The 20,071-nt window shown below is 37.8% G+C and overlaps 1 protein-coding gene across 1 annotated transcript in view; it reads left to right on the forward strand.

Annotated features, from left to right (window-relative positions):
* LOC126353855 (NADPH--cytochrome P450 reductase) overlaps window positions 1-20,071 on the forward strand; it is a 178,932-nt gene that overhangs the window by 143,679 nt on the left and 15,182 nt on the right. Inside the window, exons 5-10 of the mRNA XM_050003021.1 lie at window positions 4,397-4,521; window positions 5,198-5,386; window positions 6,639-6,766; window positions 10,106-10,213; window positions 10,573-10,706; window positions 14,776-14,973. Coding sequence (XP_049858978.1) covers window positions 4,397-4,521; window positions 5,198-5,386; window positions 6,639-6,766; window positions 10,106-10,213; window positions 10,573-10,706; window positions 14,776-14,973 — 882 coding nt within the window. The remainder of the gene's footprint in view (window positions 1-4,396; window positions 4,522-5,197; window positions 5,387-6,638; window positions 6,767-10,105; window positions 10,214-10,572; window positions 10,707-14,775; window positions 14,974-20,071) is intronic.

Raw genomic sequence — 20,071 nt, forward strand, 5'->3', positions numbered from 1 at the left:
CCGGGGAGACATCTGACCATCGCGGAGACCGCCGCTGACCCGACCTACTTATCTATCTCTACCTTTTCGTACACTACAGCTTCCGTCGACTCTCCCTTACTCTTTTTCAGTATCAGCACACTCCTGTCATTCGAAAGTGATGGGTTTACAGATACTACGGTGGGCACTCATAAAGTTGTAACAATCACTTTGAGGAAAAAAAATAAAAAAGCTGCGATCCTGAAGCTTGGTGATGGTGTTACACCTTTTTTACATATCCATCCTTCAGCGTGGCACATTTCTGGCGGAGATCTTGGTTATAGAAGTCTGCATTTTGACTTTTCACGGAAGATTCCACACAAAAAGCATATTGTTGTCATTATGGACATGCGTGCCACGTAATGGTTTCCTCACATGAAGAAAGAAAGTCACTAGGTGCCATATCATAATAATATCGGGAGGACGGAAGAGGGAGGGGGGGGGGGGGGGGGAGTCGAAAGCCCAAAGAAATCAGTATGTGTGTTCTGTGCAGAATGAACTGTGGCACAGTCGTGAAGCAAAAACACTGGTTCCCTAGACGCTTTGTCTTGACGACTTCTCGCAAAAAAGAAAAAAAATCTCAGCACCTCCTTTCTCGACGGAGCTTGGGCCTTGGTTCATTTTCGTCAGTGGCGAATCCACGGATTTCCGCCGCTTACTTTGCTACTTCGTCTCGTGATAAACGCTTTACTTGTCCATGATGATCACGCGGCCATAAAAGTCATTTGGACTGACCTGACAGTTGCATTTCCGGTGAACAGTGCAGATCACTGTGACCTTTGTCATGTTCAAAATGTGGTGAGAGATGGTGAAAAATGATTTTTCACTTTTCCCCTGTTCTTCTGGATAATGATACTCTGGTCTTCGAGCACCAGGATATCCACTTCCCTTGCGATTCCCGTTTCTTTACGGAGAGGTGGACTGCCTCTTCGGACTTGCTTGACCACTCCGAATTAAGCCAGCAGGAAGCCCGCAGCAAAGGCTACGAAGAAACCACTGATTTGCTTTACACTCAAAGTTTAGGATATAAAATGAAACAATAGTTTACAAAAAGACTTCTTGATTTGATTTGGATAAAGGTAGAGACAACACAAATCAAATCAATGTCTCTAAGCAAATCCCATTCCATGTTCATTCTTGTCCGACGGTGACTTAACTCATTTTTAATGCGCTTTGTTGAAACAAAACGTTCTCCATTGTCTTTCATGATCATCAAAGACAAGTAAATGCGCAAGATTATTAGTACATTTGGGAAACAAGATTCTAATGAATTTTCTATCAAAAGTTTGCAAAATTGCAGTTTCAGAGGCTCGTGCTTCATGCTGTCAACAGCACTCACAAACGTTTTGAGCAGCTCAATGAACTGACTCAGTTTGTCAGCTAAGTTTTCTACCAAATCGACTGGGTAAGCACTAACGATAATTTGAGAGCTTTTCAATATCTCTTATGCTATCAAGGTCTTAAATTGACGAGGTATTCAATCTCCACGTATGGCTTTCGCTTCAATGTCTCAGATGTGAAGTACACTGCTTGGACGTATCCGTGTTCATAAAGGCTGTATCTTGTGTTGGGGCCTTGATCAGACTAGTGCAGCGAAAGGCAGCGCTAGTTGCTTAGAAGCGTTCTAGGGTTTCATTCCAAGCGATAGTCATTATTGTATTCTGAAGTAAATTAATTATAATGATAACATTTTATTATCAGATCACTGTTGTCTGTAGAAATTACTTGTGTGTTTTTTTAAACTCAGTAACGTATATAAATAAAACAAATAAGGTTACCTTATTCTTCAGTGCTTCTCGTGATTTAGTCGGCACACTCTTAATACCTTCTACTGTTGGTGAAAGGTAATATAGTATCCTATTAGTCCACAGTGACCTGGAAAGAAACAACAAAACATAAGTAACTTCTACAGCCAACGGTGTTTAATCTGGTAATAAAACGTTATCATTATAATTAATTTACTTCAGAAGAGGGGGGGGGGGGGGGGGGTAGCGCTTACAGATAAATTGCTATGTGGAAAAATTTACTCGAACCGGCTCTGTGAGAGTGCATCAGACTTCCCACGAATCTTTTGTTTCTGTTGCACTGTCCCTTGATACTGTTCACAAAATGTCAATTTGATGGAAACAGATGCAGGAGAGGGGCCTTCTTCTAAAGGAGGGAAATTGAATCAAGGCTTCTAGGAAACTCCCTCAGTATGAATATTCTGTTGAGGAACAGTAGCTGCAGCTGAATACAATCGCTGCCAAATGACAGGAGTATTTTGTTGCTTCTTGATGGTTGAATTATTATTGCATAAGATTGCGAATCTTGTTTCATGGAACAAAGCAAGAGTTATTCACTTGTGAATTGAATGTGATGACATTAAGTATTAATTACAAGTAAAATTAAATAGTGTAAAGAACAATTTGATTATGTATTGAAATCCTGTAGTAAAACATATTGAAATGCTGTAATAAAATATATATCAGGACAGATGAAATAAAGAGATTGGGTAGAAGAAGAAAGAAAGAAAGAGACGAAGATAAACATATAATGGGCAGCCAATAAGACTTTACAACAAGAAGGAACTAGAGAAAGACTGGTAAAACAGGAGGATGTCACTGATGACCTTGAGAGTAAAATCCTGCCGATTAAATTGCGAAGTGTGACACATGACATGACACTTACGCATCATGACTTCCTGGTATGCAGCCATTTCCTTGAGTGTTTCTTGGCACAATATTTTGCAAACGCAATTCACCATCGCCATAAGGTGCTTCCCAGAGATTGTTCAATGGTATGAGCTGCTGAGAAAAACCACTGCCATGTACTAACATTAGAGTTTTGATGAGGACTAAATCTCATGACTGTTTCTTCAGATGTTGCTGGTAATACTTGTTTCTCCATTATTATGGTTGTTTTCTGTTTTCTTTCTGTGGGCTGATGACAAAATATTTCTGGTGTTAGTTGACACCTAATAAGGCTACTCTTTGAGGACTTCTGGTTGTCTCTATACTCGAGGGGGGGGGGGGGGGGAGGGAGGGGGGCTGGTTTGTGAAACCTGATGACAGTTTGGCAGTGAAAGCACCTTGTTGGAAGTACCTCCTCAGTAATATCAGTTTCAAACCTCCCTGATAACTGACATGGAAGTTGATTAGACATTGAACAAAACAAGCAATCTGCTTAAGTATTAAAAATCACCTCAACTTGTGAAATGTCTGAATTTGTGGTATTCCATTACAGTTCAGCATATCGTACATCAACCTTACAAAAAGGATGAGGAAGGTTCAATGTATGGTGTATGAACACATCCATCAGCTGGTGCAACCGTGCAAGTCACATATCAGTAAACATGGTATAGAGCTTCAGCATATCATATTGAAGTGCAACAAAATCTCTGGCACAGATACCAGCACTCTGGGTTAGTGTAACCAATTGCAGTTTGTCAAATTGGCAGAAATCCATACGAGTGGAGACAATGGGTACGAGCTCAGCAAATTTTAGGATTGTGCCATAAAATCATTGACAGAGCAGAAGTGAGCTCACATAATTCCAATAGTAGGGAATAAGCTCTTCACAGTTGATCTGGCCACCAGCCTTCACCTGTGGGATTAGACATGGTGCAGAAAACCTTGGATGGTTCAGAAGCACCAAGGAACAGTGACTGCAGGATCTTGAAATGCCAAAAAGGGAATGGCAGAATGTGATGATCAGTAATCAGCGCATATAAAAAGATTGCCAAATTCTCTGATTTATGGCAGTAGGGAACACTAGATAACAACTATGTTTTATGCATCAAAATATGGTGCCAAGAAGACCAAGGAACTTGTAGCATACCCTAATGGAATACATATGTAGAGAACAGCAACAGATGTGACCAATACCTACAGCATATAGACTGATACTATGTTACCCTGTATTAACTAGTATGCAAAAGCTTGTGAAATCTGATCTCTCATAGTTTTCTGACACATCATTGTCCATATCTTATCAAACAAAAGTTCTGTTACTTAGGGGAGGGTGTTGAACTATTGCTTTTGTCCTTATTGCTAATGGTCAGAATCGAAGGAAGCAATTATTTGTGACTGTGAGCCATACTCTTTTCACATTCATGATTTCTTTCTTGATGAGCTTCCCCTCATTGGTTCCCCACATGTAAACCAAGCTGCTTTTTTAAATTGCAAGGCTACACATACCCAGGCGCACAAATACTACCACTTGCACACATGTGCACGCGCGCAAAATACTTTTCCTTCCTTCTAATTTAGTACAAGTGAACTTCCTGTGACCATGAACTTTCTAATTGCTGGACTAACGCCAAAAATATGTTTTGAGCTGGCCTAGAGATTTCTACAATTTTGTTTTCGTGTTTATATCACTCGCTTTTCTGTTGCAGGTGTTTGGGCTGGGCAATAAGACATATGAGCACTACAATGAGGTGGCCAAGTACATTGACAAGAGGCTGGAAGACCTAGGTGCAACACGTGTCTATGAAATGGGCCTTGGCGATGATGATGCCAAGTGAGTACAATCACTTTGTTAAAATACAGGCTTAGTCTCACAAATCGGAGCACCAAACTTTTGGTGGCAATTGTTAATGCACATAGTGGTCATGAGAGTGTGGATCTGTGGCAGAACTTCCACATTATTTGCTTAAGGGGTGGCACAGGATGAGTAGCTAACAAGTTAGACAAATAATATTGACTTAAACCTCTTGCTGCCTCATTTTATGGACATTGTTAGTACCTGATAATGCTGAAGTGGCAGTACCTGCAATTCCACTGCTGTAATTTGCACACAGCCATTTGGTGTGACTTGCCTGAGGTTTAATTATGGAGAACAACAGGTAATGGGAACATTGCTTAGGTGTTGTGCCACCTTTATTCATACTGTAGTGAATGTGATCACCATCCAACGATGAGCCCTGGAGCTTCAATACTTTACTGTTGGACTTTTCAACAGGTGTGTGTCTCATTTATATGGCTAACTAAGTGGAAAGGTCTTTTTATTCTCTGAATGTTGTGGCTACTGTATATCATGTTAGATAAATGCGGGGGGGGGGGGGGGGGGGGGGGAGGTGAGTGAGGCATCTGTGACTTTTAATTGTGCCTGTCTGCAACTTAATATGTCATTTTTACAGTAAGTAAAGTATTTCCAACGTTGTTTTACTCATCTTATCTTATTCCCATTCCCACAGTATTGAAGATGATTTTATCACATGGAAGGATCAGTTTTGGCCAGCTGTTTGTGAATTCTTTGGTATAGAGTCCACTGGTGAAGATGTTAGTGTGCGGCAATATCGACTCACTGAGCACGACTCCATTTCACCTGAGAAGATCTACACAGGAGAAGTAGCACGGCTGCATTCACTTGCAAACCAGAGACCGTGAGTAGATGATTTTCATTTTTCTTAATGTTCCAATACTTTCAGTTTATAAGCTAAATTATATTTTGAGCAACCTCTGAGGACATAAACATAATTTTTTTATTGTAAAAAAATCTTTATTGCTTCCTTGGTTGTACGGTAATAATAGGAACATATACAAACAAAACACACTCTTTCCAGCTCAGCAATTTTGTGACTTGTGTCCTTTCCCTGTGTCTGAAAAACATTTGCAGCTTTTTTTGATGCAAACTGTAAGCTGCATATCATATTCATGTAATAACACGAACACAGATGAGTTTCTTTCATGGTCTTTCTTACTGTATGGTGCATCAGTCTTCTTTACTTCTGTTATGGCAATGTGTTAAAAATGAAGTACAAGGATTGGAACTTAAATAGTGGCAACTATTTATTCACAACTGATACAAAAGAGTTACATGTTTGCACCTGTTATTATCCTTCAAAGTAGTCACCAATGTTTTGTAGAACCGGTTGCCAGCGATGTGGAAGGCATAGTATACCATTAGCAGAGCCTATTCTGTTGATGATGCAAATGGAGCGGTGTAAAGTTATGGTGATTATCATGTATGACTGTGATGGTATTACCCCAATGCATTACATTCCTCCATGACAGATTGTCACTGCACAGTATTACTGTTAATTTTTGGAGTATCACCTGTGACCAGCTTTGCGAAAGAAGTGCTGACACTTTCTGCGCAACCAACCCATCATTTTGCATGACAGTGTGCGGGCACTTACAGCACAAGCTGTGGCTGCTCTGTTTGGTTGATGGGACTGGGAAGTACTGTACTATCCACCATTTTCCACGGACTCAAGTCCTTGTGACTTTGATTTGATTCCGAAGATGAAGGAAGCACTTTATGGCATTCACTTCAGAACTGTTCCAGAGATTCAACAGGCAGTAGACTGCTCCATTCACACCATCAACAGAACAGGCTATGCTAACAGTATATTATGCCTTCCACATCACTGTCAACGGGTTCTACACAATGCTGGTGACTACTTTGAAGGACAGTAACAGATGCAAACATGTAACTCTTTTGTATCAGTTGTGAATAAATAGTTGCCACTATTTAAGTTCCAACCCTCATATATAAGAATAGTGTTATTATTGATTCCTCATGTTAAGAACAATGATTTTAATGTTTAATGGATACATGACAGTACGAAAATAGTAACAACACTTAAATATTAAGATTAGACGAAGAAATAAATGAATACTTTTATTTTTCAGACCATATGATGCAAAGAACCCATTTCTTGCACCAGTTAAAGTCAACAGAGAACTTCATAAGGCTGGTGATCGATCCTGCATGCATATAGAATTTGATATTGAGGGATCCAAAATGAGATATGATTCAGGTACAGTGAACATTCAGTATTTCTTTTATTAACTACATGGAAAAATCTCACTGAATGGTAAATGTGCATTACTTTATGAATTCTTCTTTTATTTTGCCAAAGGTGTGACCAGGACCTGGATGGGAAGGGTGGGAAGAAGGGGGAGCAAATCACCTCAAGTGACACAAAAAGGACCTGTATGGGAAGGGTGGGGAGAGGGAGGAGCAAGTCACTTCAGCTGAAAGGAAAACCTCATAAATACCTTTATTCCAGGAAAGAACAGTTGGGTTCTAGCAGGGCAGGAGGATGTGACAGCTGAAGTTACACCCATTTTAAAAAATCATAATCAATACTCTTATTTATATTTACTTTAATTTTAATATTTTATTATAAATTTATCTACTTCGAACTGCATATCTGTTTGTGATCCTACCATATATTCTTCAGCAGTACCTCTGTAGTACACGTTTTCAAAAACTTCTATTTTCTTCTTCTATATACTGTCCATTGTGCGCATTTCATTTCTGTATAAACTTACATTGCAGGCAAATAGCTTCAGAAAAGATCTCCAAATACTTATATTTATTTTAAATTACAGATTCTTTTAAACACTTTCCTTGCTGCTTCCTGTTTGCATTTGATATCCCCTCTTCATTGGCCAACATCAGTTATTTTGCTGCCTGAGTAGTAAAACTTATGTTCTACTTTGTGTTTAATTCCTTAATTTAATTACTTCAGCATTACCTTATTTAATTAAACTACATACCAATACCCTTGTATAGCTTTTGTCGTTCATCTTATAATTTCATTTCAAGACACTATCCATTCCATTCCATTCCACCACTCTTCCAAATCTTTTGCACTGCTAGAATTGCTCTGTGTTCTCACCAAACCACAAATATTTTTATTTTTTCTCCCTGAACTTTAATCCCCTTCCTGTGTTTCTCCCTGCTCAGTTTACAGTTCGAATAACATCAGGGATAGTCTAAAACCCTGTCTCACTCCTTTTTCATGTATTGATCTCAGTTCATGTCCTTTGACTCTTATAACTGCAGTCTGGTTGCTGTAAAAGTTGGAGATAACCTTTCACTCCTTGTATTTTATCCCTGCTACCTTCAGAAATTCAAAGAGCATATTCCAGTCAACAATGTCAAAAGTTTTCTCTAACTCTACAAATGCTGTAAATGTAGGTTTGCCTTTCTTCTATGTTGTAGGGTCAGTATTGCCTTGTATGTGGCTGCATCTCTGCTGAAGCCGGACTGACCTTCACCAAAGTTAGCGTCTACCATTCCTCTGTAAATTATTTGGCAGTAGTTTGCAACAATGACTTATTAAACTGATGGTATAATAATATTCACACCTGTCTCCTTTGGAATCAGAATTATTGCACTCTAGAAGAAGATATATTGCTACTTAGGTACCACAAAGATGACACACTAAGTTACAGACAGGCATAATTACGAGACTTACGCATAATCTTTTGGCCACAGCATTCATAAAAAAAAAAAGAAATGCACACCATTCATTCACATAAGCAAGCACACCTCATTCACACATGACTGCCAACTCCAACCACTCGGGCCACTATTATTATTATTATTATTATTATTATTATTATTATTATTATTATTATTATTATTATTATTATTATTGAAATCTGAAGATATTTCACCTTTTGCATATATTTTGGATAGCAGGTGGAAACAGTTTCGTCATGGTATGTTATTCTGTGAATATCAGTAATTCTCAGTGAATGTAGTGTACTCTAGGGGTGTTGTTTAGGCTTGTTTAGAATTCAGTGCTCTGTCAGATTCTCAAAGTGTGATCAATCTCCAGTCTCACCTTCCCTTTCCATGTTGTTATCTTCAAGTTTGATTTCTTTGTATAGCTCTTTTATATATGTCTGCCACCTTACCAGCTTTCCCCAATTGATTATTACTGCCCACTATCTCAACTTGTGATGTTCATACAGCTCACTTGAATGATATAAAGATATTTGGAAAACATAAAAAAGCTCATTGCACTTAATTTAATATTACTCATGTTATACTTACTTTCAAATTATTGTTACAGACAAATAGATTACTCAGAGTACTTGATCTAGTAATAAATATTGTTGCAGTTTACTGGGATGGAATAATCAACTAGTCTTGTAATTGGACATACCTAGTAGTGAACAGAATACCTATTAAGGTTTCAAACTTTGTCCCAGTGCAGTATGGTGTATTGATGCACAAATTTCAAGTCACATTTATCTTGTAATTGCGATGACAGCATGATGCCGTATTGGTATGTATGTGAGAAGGCAGATGGTGGGATATTGCAAGGTAGAAAGGAGCAGTGTACCTCATGACACTCCAGGCAATAGGAAATTCTATCATGTCTGTATGTAGCATGCATTTCAAGATCCACATACTACTATTAGCAATGGTTTTCATGTTAGTTTAGGTATTGTGAAGATACTTAGCCACTGTAGTGTTAATTATGTATGGCATTATGTAAACATGACAGAGCAAGGTACTCTCCATCTATTCTACATGGAGTGTATCACGAAGCTTACTTCTTAGTTGCACATTATTATAACACAGTCTTGGGGTCTCTCCATCCTTTAAAGATGACATTTAAATGCATGCTATGTATGGTTCATTATGAAACTGCACATTTTTATCCTTTATTGTGCAAATTTATTACCTGCATTTATGGATGACGATTTTTTATTGAAATGTATAATACAGTAAGCAAAGAAAGCAGATGCAGGACAAACTGCAACAGTTTCTTGAAAGGTAGGATTGAGACATTTACCACTAAATGAGAAAATGGTCTCTGGGGACCTTTGTCGATGTAGAGCTAAATCCTGATCTCCCTTAAAGTGGAAAAATATTTCATCAAGACACCAATGCATTTTGGATAGTGGGAATGGGGTAACAGGATGTTTCTTAATCCTTCGGTTCCCATAAAAATAAAAAACAAATTATGTGGAAGGTATTGGAAGAAAAATGATTGATAAAGGCTGTCTTTATGATTGTTTTGGATAGGAATGGTTGAAGTGATTGTTTCATATTGTTCTGTATGAATTTGAGTAAGAAAACGAAAAGTAAAATATGTGATCTGTACTTTTGTTTTTCATAAGATTTGTTGCGTATGAGTGGTATCCACTATTCATCCCTTTTATTATTTAGTTGCTATCCTTTTTAAACCTGGCTATGTTCTCCCATCTCTTCATTTTCCCATTCATTTATCTAAAAGTAATGCAATCCTTTGTTATTAAAATAAATTTCAAAATTGATATACACTAATTCTTTAAAGTGTCTAGTAGATGTTTTTTGTAACATTATGCGACATTTGTTGTGTTTGTTGCAGGTGACCATGTGGCTGTGTATCCCATGAATGATGAAGCACTTGTCAACAGGATAGGTGAACTGTTGGTTATTGACTTGGACACTGTGATCACATTGACAAATACTGATGGTACGTAAACTTACATATTCTTAAAGAATTTTTCTTGTTGCTTTCAGATTTATTATTCTCATTATATTTTTCAATATGTACATGGACCTTGATGGCTTGCCTAATATAATGAATGACATGTAAGAAAATTTTATATCCTTGTTCCTGATCCCACCAGTGAATAGAAACCCTTTATTATCTTTACTCAGTGTAGTTGAGGGTCTCTTTTGTTTCAGATATCTTACTTTCTTTATCATAAAATGGCTTATTAAAATTTAACTGGCTTCTTAAATTGCCTTAAAGGAACTTTTTAAAAAGTTTTGTCTTTCCTTATTGCTAATGTGATTTAATAGTAACAATGTACCTTACGTCTGTTACAGAGGAATCAACTAAGAAGCACCCATTCCCATGTCCTTGTTCATATCGTACAGCTCTGAGGCATTACTTGGACATCACTTCTAATCCCCGCACTCACATTTTGAAGGAACTCGTAGAGTATACTAAGGATCCAGAGGTAATTTTATTTTAAAATATCTGTAACACATTAGTTTGAAATTATCGTTAGAATTTTCTTATTATTTGCTGTGTTTTCTACATATGCCGTCTTTGGAAGGTGATTCTCGTAGTTCATTGGAAAGCTTAGTATGGCATTTTCCGAGATTTGAATCTCTGGTTACTGGGATACTTAAAGTGTGGTTGGGATGTTGATTCTACTTGCAGATATCGGAAATCTTAGTTTTCTTTCTTACTTCTGGCTGTGCAAATTAGCCATGATGGCAAATTTCAAAAATTCTAAAAGATCTAAAAACAATTTTAGCCCTGTACAAATTTAACATAGTGATAACTGGTGTCCCTGTGGGACAATTATAGTCATACTCAGATCAGTGTTATTGTTTCAATAGAATCTTCATGTGTAAATAGTTTTATGTGCTTTTACAAGGTACACAAATTTTTCAGTGTCCTCCATCAGTTCTATCTCGTAAGGATCCCATACCATGCAGCAGTACTTAAGAGGAGGATGTCTTGTTCAATGAATGGCGTGTTGTTGAGCTGAAGTTTCTAATTATTGCATTACTTCTCGCTATATCCAAACTAATCTTACTCATCACAAAAAATTAAATAAATTCATATATAGACCTATTTGGCAATGCCATTTTTTTTTTCTTCCAAACAAGCGAAACAAAAATCCTCTTCAGGTGTTGCCACAGAACTAAATCTCCTGTACTCGGACACCACATATGAGATGAGATTTAAAATATGCCCCTTTTAATATTTTCCCACCTATTAGCATAAATTTAACTTCATTATATATCTTCCAATTCTGAGGAGTGTCTTTCAATTCACTACAGTCATTTTCTGTGGATGAAGGGGTGTCTTCTAATTCACTACAGTCTTTATAATAGTAACAGCATCTGCTGATACAGGCTGGATATTCTCTCATTTATGTTGTCGGTGCCCAGGAGCTTATGTGGTCCAGGTTATCACTAGTAGGTGGCTTTGCTATTCCCCCAGCTCCAACTATAATTAATATACATTACTAGCAAAAGTGACTAAGCTTTGCAATTGCTAAATACGTATGGGAATTATATATACATTCTAATATACTTCCCCCCCCTCAATCCATCACCTCTTCTCCCCTCTCTCTGACCTTGAGCCTTGTCTGTTATCACCAATGAAACCTTGATCGGGAATTGAAATTGGGTAAATTGGTTAGGATCGTTTGGGGTATATGGCATATGAGACACTTCTCATGCTACTGGATCTGTGAAAATAGTAGCTTCAATAACAATTTTTCATGTAATTTTAGTATTTGAATATATAGTAACTCCAAGTTTTGTACGAACAGATTCCTCAGTAGCAGTCTAATTGTAACCCAGTATGCCACAAAATAACTTTCCTGTTTTCTGTTAAAACCAACCGCAAGAAAGAAAAACAGCATTCAGTTGCTTATACAACTTTTGTTTAAAGTTATGTATAAGAACAAAGAATATATATGGGAGAAACTATTTGTCTAATGGTTGAAATGCCCAGCTATCGAAGTTAGAACTGACTGTGAGAAAAGAAATGATACATGATCAGAACACATCATTCTACTTTTAACAGAGAACCTCTACATTGTTGTTTAAAAAAATATGTAGCCTAGGTCTGTCAGAACTTTTTATTTGAGTATCATGTAAAAACTTTGAAATAAATCATTCTAGAACCTTTAAAGATTTTTGAAACAATCACTTGTTTTTAAATAATCATATAGATAAGATGAAAGTTTGTTCATTGCAAAATATTGTACAGAAAAAACCACAAACAATTATTTAATTATTGTGCTGACATTCTGAAATTGGGAGAACAAAGTGGTTTCTTACACATTCTTTTATTTGCAGTGCTTGCTGTCAGCACTTTAGTTTAACAAGCATTATAAAAAGATCTAGCTTTTTTATGAGTTGATTACTGTTTTGGGGCATTAGCTTTTTTGTTGGATTCAAATGTATTGGTATTGCTAAATCATAGGATTGAACTGGAAAAATTTTCATCTTCAGGTATCACTGATACATGTCAGACACACAACAGGTCTCAAAACACTGACTATTATTGGTCAGTGTTGTCCAATTACTAAAAGACATGAAAACCACATGATAACTCTTGTGAATGATATTGTAGACAGCTGATAAGACAGTCTGAAGAACAGAATGAATGTGCTACAACGTAACACAAATTTCCTCTTTGAGAAGATTGCTTCCATACCTCATTTAGTTGAACCAAATACAATCGCAGAAGCGACTGATTCGCATCCAAATTCCTCTATGGAACTGTGAAACATCTTGTCACAGAAATGACAGAGGACATGGGACCATACAGCAGTTGTTTTATTGCTGTCCCATTGCCCCTTCTGCTCTTCTTCCTCAATTATAAGACTACATTTCTTTTGTTTACATATATTTGACTTCTGCAATTCTTTTCATGATCTTATACCATAGTAATGTGAATTTTCAGCAGTTCCCATTATATTTTAAGGAAAAGAATTTATATAAAGTCTCAGAAATATATGACAGATTCAGTCTTTAAATAATTAAACATGATCAGATATTGTGTTTCAAAATGCGAAGCCATTATGCTTCCTGTTTGCTGTTAGATTGAGGAATGCAAATCCCCTCTAAGTTATTCTGAGTTGTAGGATGAATACAAATCATAATCAAAATGTTTGTTGGCATTTTTTAAATGGAAGAAACCCAAGATGGACTTTAAACATAAAGGTCATTGGATGCTCTAATAATGATTATTACATTGCCTTTAGAGAAACTGGATGAAGGCAGTAGTGTTGCATGACACCACTGTTGGTGCAAAGGTCGTACCTACTGAGGAGATAACTGTCTAATTGAATGTTCCATCTCTGATGGTTGTTGGAAATCTTGCTCACAATTGTCAGAGGAGTATAACAAATTAGAGGTGAAGTACAACAAGGGACAAGAATGAGAAAGAAAATCACTTGTGACCTTGTTGAAGAAATCATCACAGAAATCACTGGCAGAATTTTGTAGAAACAATGAGAAACCTAAATCAGGGAGACTGGACATGGATTTGAACACCCTTACAGAATAAATATGGAGTATCTTGACCGCAATACCATCTAGTTCTGCATTGACTGTTTAGTATTTTACTTTCTTGCAGTAAACTCACCAAAGTAAATCTGTAATTGAAGATGTGCTTCATAGCCCTACAACAAATTAAAAAAAAAAAAAAGGAAAATCCCAGAACTCAAAGAGGAAATTTGTGTTATGTTGTAGCACATTCGTTCTGTTCTTCAGACTGTCTTATCAGCTGTCTACAATATCATTCACAAGAGTTATTATGTGGTTTTCATGTCTTTTAGTAATTGAACAACACTGACCAATAATAGTCAGTGTTTTGAGACCTGTTGTGTGTCTGACATGTATCAGTGATACCTGAAGATAAAAAATTTTTCCAGTGCAATCCTATGATTTAGCAATACCAATACATTTGAATCCAACAAATAAAAGCTAATGCCCCAAAACGGTAATCAACCCATTACTTTTTCATAAATTAAGGAGGTAAAAATTTTTATGATTCTTGGGTGATTTTTATTGATGCAATCGATTTTGACAGAAATGAATTTGACCAGAAGGAACATTATGTGGTTGTTGTATTTACTTTATCAACTATACAAATGGGTGAAATTAGAGTATTGCTGTATAATGATAGGAGACTGATGCTTCATTTACAAACTGCACTATAACTCAGACTTTGTTTGAAATGCCCCACTTCTCAAAACTGTACTGTCATAATCACGAGGGATCATAATGAACAAGGAGTAACCATTAAGATTAGACAAATGCTGCGAGATATATATATGTTTCTTTATTGTGCAATACACTTCTAAACTGGCACTTGTAATGATGACACTCAACAATATTTCATAAAGGTAAACATCTTTATTATCTTGTGGTGTCTGTGCTCTTTTATCTTGCATGTAAGAGATACTGTTAGCTGTATGAAGTTTACTTCAGACTGCTAGTGGAAGTCTTTCAGTTGATTGTCAGATATTTAAAGCAAATTTTCTTCTTTTCCAGGAACAAGAGAAACTGAAGCTAATGTCAAGCACATCTCCTGAAGGAAAGTCATTGTACAATCAGTGGATAATTAAAGACAACCGTAACATTGTTCATATACTGGAAGATCTGCCCTCTTGCAAGCCTGCTCTTGATCACTTGTGTGAACTGCTTCCCCGCCTGCAGGCGAGATACTACTCCATTTCATCATCTCCAAAGGTACATGAGCCATATTTACATACTCTTGTAATAAAGATGCAGTTGAATCTTAATGGTGTGTTCAAACTGTATCTTTAGTTAAGATTAAAATTCAGGTAGAACACTGCTAACAGGGTGTAGCCAGTGAACAGTATAAAAATTCATGTTACAGTCCTGATCTGGTTCGAATCCTGCCTCGGGCATGGATGTGTGTGATGTCCTTAGGTTAGTTAGGTTTAAGTAGTTCTAAGTTCTAGGGGACTGATGACCACAGCTGTTAAGTCCTATAGTGCTCAGATAGAAAGAAACTTCCACATGGGAAAAATATATTAAAAACAAAGATTCCAAGACTTACCAAGCGGGAAAGTGCCGGCAGACAGGCACATGAACAAAACACACAAACACACACACAGAATTACTAGCTTTCGCAACCGATGGTTGCTTCTTCAGGAAGGAGAGGGAAAGACGAAAGGATGTGGGTTTCATCTTTCCCTCTCCTTCCTGAAGAAGCAACCATCGGTTGCGAAAGCTAGTAATTCTGTGTGTGTATTTGTGTGTTTTGTTCATGTGCCTGTCTGCCGGCACTTTCCCGCTTGGTAAGTCTTGGAATCTTTGTTTTTTTTTTTTTTTTTTTTTTTTTTTTTTTTTTTTTTTTTTTTGTGTGTGTGTGTGTGTGTGTGTGTGTGTGTGTGTGTGTGTGTGTGTGTGTGTGTGTGTGTGTGTGTGTGTGTGTGTGTGTGTGTGTAATTTTTTTTTTAGTCCTGATCTGGATAAAGTTTTAACTTCTTAGATCACTAATTTCAATGCGCTGTATCCTGTGGAATGAACATTTGACTGGGAGATTATTTATTATACCTGCATAATATTGATAAATTCTGAATTGTCTATGAGACCTCCTGACATCCTTAGAACCCCAGAATAACTCTCTATATCTCCCTCTCTCCCTCTCTCCCTCTCTCCCTCTTGATATAAGTACTGAATGTGGTTGAAATAATGCCAAAATGCAAAGGAATCAATCACATGTTTCAAACAACTTCTGGCAGCCCATCCTGATGTCTAATATTGCAGCTGTTTCTTGTTCAGTGACATTACCCGTTCCATACCTTCCTTATGTGTTCAGCTTTATGTTGTTTCTATCTTTTTGTCAATTGTGGTTAACAAGACTCTCATTCCACTCTCTCTTACTTCTTGATTTACTCGTTCTTCAATCATTCCTTGTAAAATGTAGGTAAATCCAATTTGTGAGCGCAGTTCTTCCACTGCAGTTGTCTTTCGGGTTACGCCTGATCGAACATTGTATTACATCTAGTTTTCTTCCTTCTCATCCATTTTTACCACTTCATATCATTCACCCAACATGTCAGATTTGTAACCGTATTAACTGCTTCTGAACATGTAGTGTTAAGTTCCCTATCCTTTTTGGTTTGGTAGTAAAGTATTATTTGGCAGGTGGACTGCGTGCATAAACCTTATGTGTGGTGCATTATAAATAAAGTGCATGAGTGAGTGTACAGAGTCTCAGGAGGATGAGAATGGTTCATCAAAGTCATGCATCTTCGCAGTAGTTTACAGTTAAGCCACGGGCCATTCCGCTTATGCACAACACCTGCAATTTCACTACACTACTTGTATGGACAGTGTGCTAAATAGTATTCTGCAGTTTATAGGCATACTTGCATTATATTCTGAAAGTACTCCACCCAAATTATTTAGCTACACTTTGGCTTGGCTGCTAGTACATCAATGTATTTAGAAGTGTGGTGACCATTGGCAGACCATTATTGGAGTGAGGTTCCAGGCTTGATTATTGAAATTCTACTATATTTCAGTCAGTCCTGACATGTTTGAACAAACCTAATTTTTTTGTTTGTTTGTCTGATCATGTTACAAAAATATTTCAGAGTTTATGCTATTGTTGGTCTGGCAGTATAGTATGAGTGCATACACACTGAAGAGCCAAAGAAACTGGTACACCTGCCTAATTGGTGTAGGGTCCCATAAGCATGCAGAAGTGCTGCAACACGACGTGGCGTGGACTCTGCTAATGTCTGAAGTAATGTTGGAGAGAACTGACCCCATGAATCCTGCAGTCTGTCCATAAATGCGTAGGAGTATGAGAGGGTGGAGATCTCTTCTGAACAGCACACTAAAAGGCATGCCAGATATGCTCAATAATGTTCATGTCTGGAGAGTTTGGTAGCCAATGGAAGTGTTTAAACTGGAAAGAGTTTAGCAATACTGGATGATGGGGTTTTGTATTGTCTTGCTGGAATTGCCCAAGTCAGTCTGTCAGCACAATGGGCATGAATGGTTGCAGGTGATTAGAAAGGATGCTTACATACATGTCACCTTTCAGTCATATCTAGGCATGTCATGTGTCTCATATCACTCAAACTGCACATGCCCCAGACCATTACAGAGCCTCTAGTAGCTTGAAAAATCCCCTGCTGACATGCAGGGTCTGTGGCTTCACGAGGTTGCCTCCATACCCATACATGTCTGTCTGCTCAATACAATTTGAAATGAGACTTGTCCGACCAGGCAACATGTTTCCAGTCATCAGCAGTCCAATTTCGATGTTGATGGGCCCAGGCGAGCCGTAAAGCTTTTTGTCGTGCAGTTGTCAAGGGTACACAAGTTCGCCTTAGGCTCCAAAAGCCCATATCGATGACGTATCATTGAATGCTTTGCACACTGACACTTGTTGATGGCTCAGCTTTGAAATCTGCAGCAATTTGCTGAAAGGTTATACTTCTGTCATGTTGATCCCCACTTCATCACTACCTTGGAGATGCTGTGTCCAATCACTCGTGTGCTGACTGTAACACCACATTGAAACTCTTTTAAATCATGATAACCTTCCATTGTAACAGCAGTAACTGATCTAACAACTGTGCCGGACACTCATGTCTTATATAGGGATTGCTGACTGCAGTTCCATATTCTGCATGTTTGGATATCTCTATATTTGAATATGCATGCCTATACCAGTTTTTTTGTGCTTCAGTGCATATTTCTCCTACAATCAGTCACTTTTTTATTTGTCAGATCATACTGGAAGACACTTACCTAAAATACATGACTTGTGCTACACTGTTATCAGAATATTTAAACCATACTTTGTACTTAACAGAAACACCATGGTACTTGCGTAGTGTAGTAATCCACTTGCCTGACTTACTCTGACCTGGACTGCTAGTGCTTAGTCAGTGACAAAGCTAATGATGTCAACAATGCCCAGTTGCATTCAACACTGTGGGTGCATAACTTCAGATGTTAAAGGCTAAGGCTATATAAGAATGACAAAATGCTCACACGGCTGACACTTCTGTAAGTCTGCCATAAAAGGGAAAACTGAAGTAGTTTTGGTATTATATTACTGCCTGATCCTCTTTGCAGTTGTATACCTCTAATAAATTGCACAGCAGTTTTCACCTAGATCTTAATTAAAATTTAATTCATGTTTTCAAATAATATTTTTTTTTAAACTTTGGTTGCTCTTGTAAGGGTGAGAAAAGTCTGCCAACAATGGTAGTCCTAGCCTACAGATGTGCCAGTCTGTTTCATATTCAAATCACAGAAAAAATGAGAGTAGCCTGAGAGGTGGACAGTAATGAAAGATGAAGTAAGACATACTTACGAGAGAAAATGCACTGTGCTGAATGTTTTGAAAAATCACATTCCTTCACTCTGCCTGGGGATCGGGTGGAGTGGAGAGATTGCACTGTATAAAAATTGGACAGTGTAAAAAATTGGGACTTTGTATGGGCACTGATGACTGCACAGTTGAGAGCCCCACAAACCCATCATCATCATCATCCCTTCACCATGAAGGATGTAGAGGGAATCTACAAGAAATGGAGGAAAGGATAAGGCCACGTCATAATTTAGCAACAGAAGTGACCACGGGTGTAGGTAAGGAAGTGTCCTAGATTCAGAATGTCTGTACTGCTGCTTGTTGTCCACCATAACTGGCAGCATTTGAATTCAAATGTATTCCAGTCTTGTTACTGCAGCATGCATGGCATTGAAGGTGACAACTAGGAGTTTTCTCAGTGGAGCGCAGGAGCACAAGCGCCAGTTGCTACAATATGCTTATCATTTATTTTTAAGAAAAGTATTCATTGACAAAATTTGATACTTTCACATCTTACAGATTGATATCTTTACTCAGAGGGCTGACTCTTTTCATTATTCATCATAGTAATTGTGCTGCATGCACAAAATTTGGGGACAGGTCATTTGTGGCACACCAAATTCCATCCCTGCACATCCGGAACTGTGGCTATATAAAGTGTTACATTTCATAAATGATAAAAATACCAAAACTTTTTGTCAAATGTTTTAGTGCTGACACATGAGTCTATAAATTACACAGAGGGTTTTTGTCCAAATTTTCCTATACAAACAAAGAGTTGGAAATAAACAAATAGGATATGAAACTGACCAGTCTAGTTTTGCAAAGAAATATTTAGTTACTTGAAAGTAATCAGGTAGTTAAGGAAAACTTAGTGATTTTAGGGAACATTTAAATATTTCACAAACAATTGCTGCTGGCTATGAAAATGAAGTGTCGAAAAGTTCATCTCTTAAAGGCCTAGCTGTTTTGCACATAAAATGAAACATTGTTGTGATATTTAAGTGCCAAAAAGGCTTCCTTTCAATCATATATTAAATGTAAGACTTTTTGGGAACAGAAGATGCTAGGAAAGCAAACAAGGTGTCAGTACCCCCCAGGATCTCAGCATTTGGTTGCTGGTTTTGGGCTTAGCGACCCTGGGTTCCTGAGCTCTGGACTGGTAAGTGCCATCAGTCCTCTGTTACCATAAGCTCCAGGCATGCTTCAACAACCACTGTGTGGTGCAGCGGTGGAATGTTGTGCGCTTTGGAGAACGGCGGCCTTGGCTTCACTGCCTGGACCGCAAGGAAGGTACACACACCTGTAAGAAACCCCTTAGCCTCAAGGTGTGCTGTGTGCTAATGAGGTCAATGACTGCCGAGGTAAAACAGTCGCGAGTGGGTGACCTTTGGGACACCTGCCATCCCCCAAGTTGTATAAAGATTGCTCAGTCATGCAGGGCTCTGCCTTGGTCAAGGTTTGTTTTCCTAGCATCTCATG

The sequence above is a fragment of the Schistocerca gregaria genome, chromosome 3 (genome assembly GCF_023897955.1).
Source record: "Schistocerca gregaria isolate iqSchGreg1 chromosome 3, iqSchGreg1.2, whole genome shotgun sequence".
Lineage (NCBI taxonomy): Eukaryota > Metazoa > Arthropoda > Insecta > Orthoptera > Acrididae > Schistocerca > Schistocerca gregaria.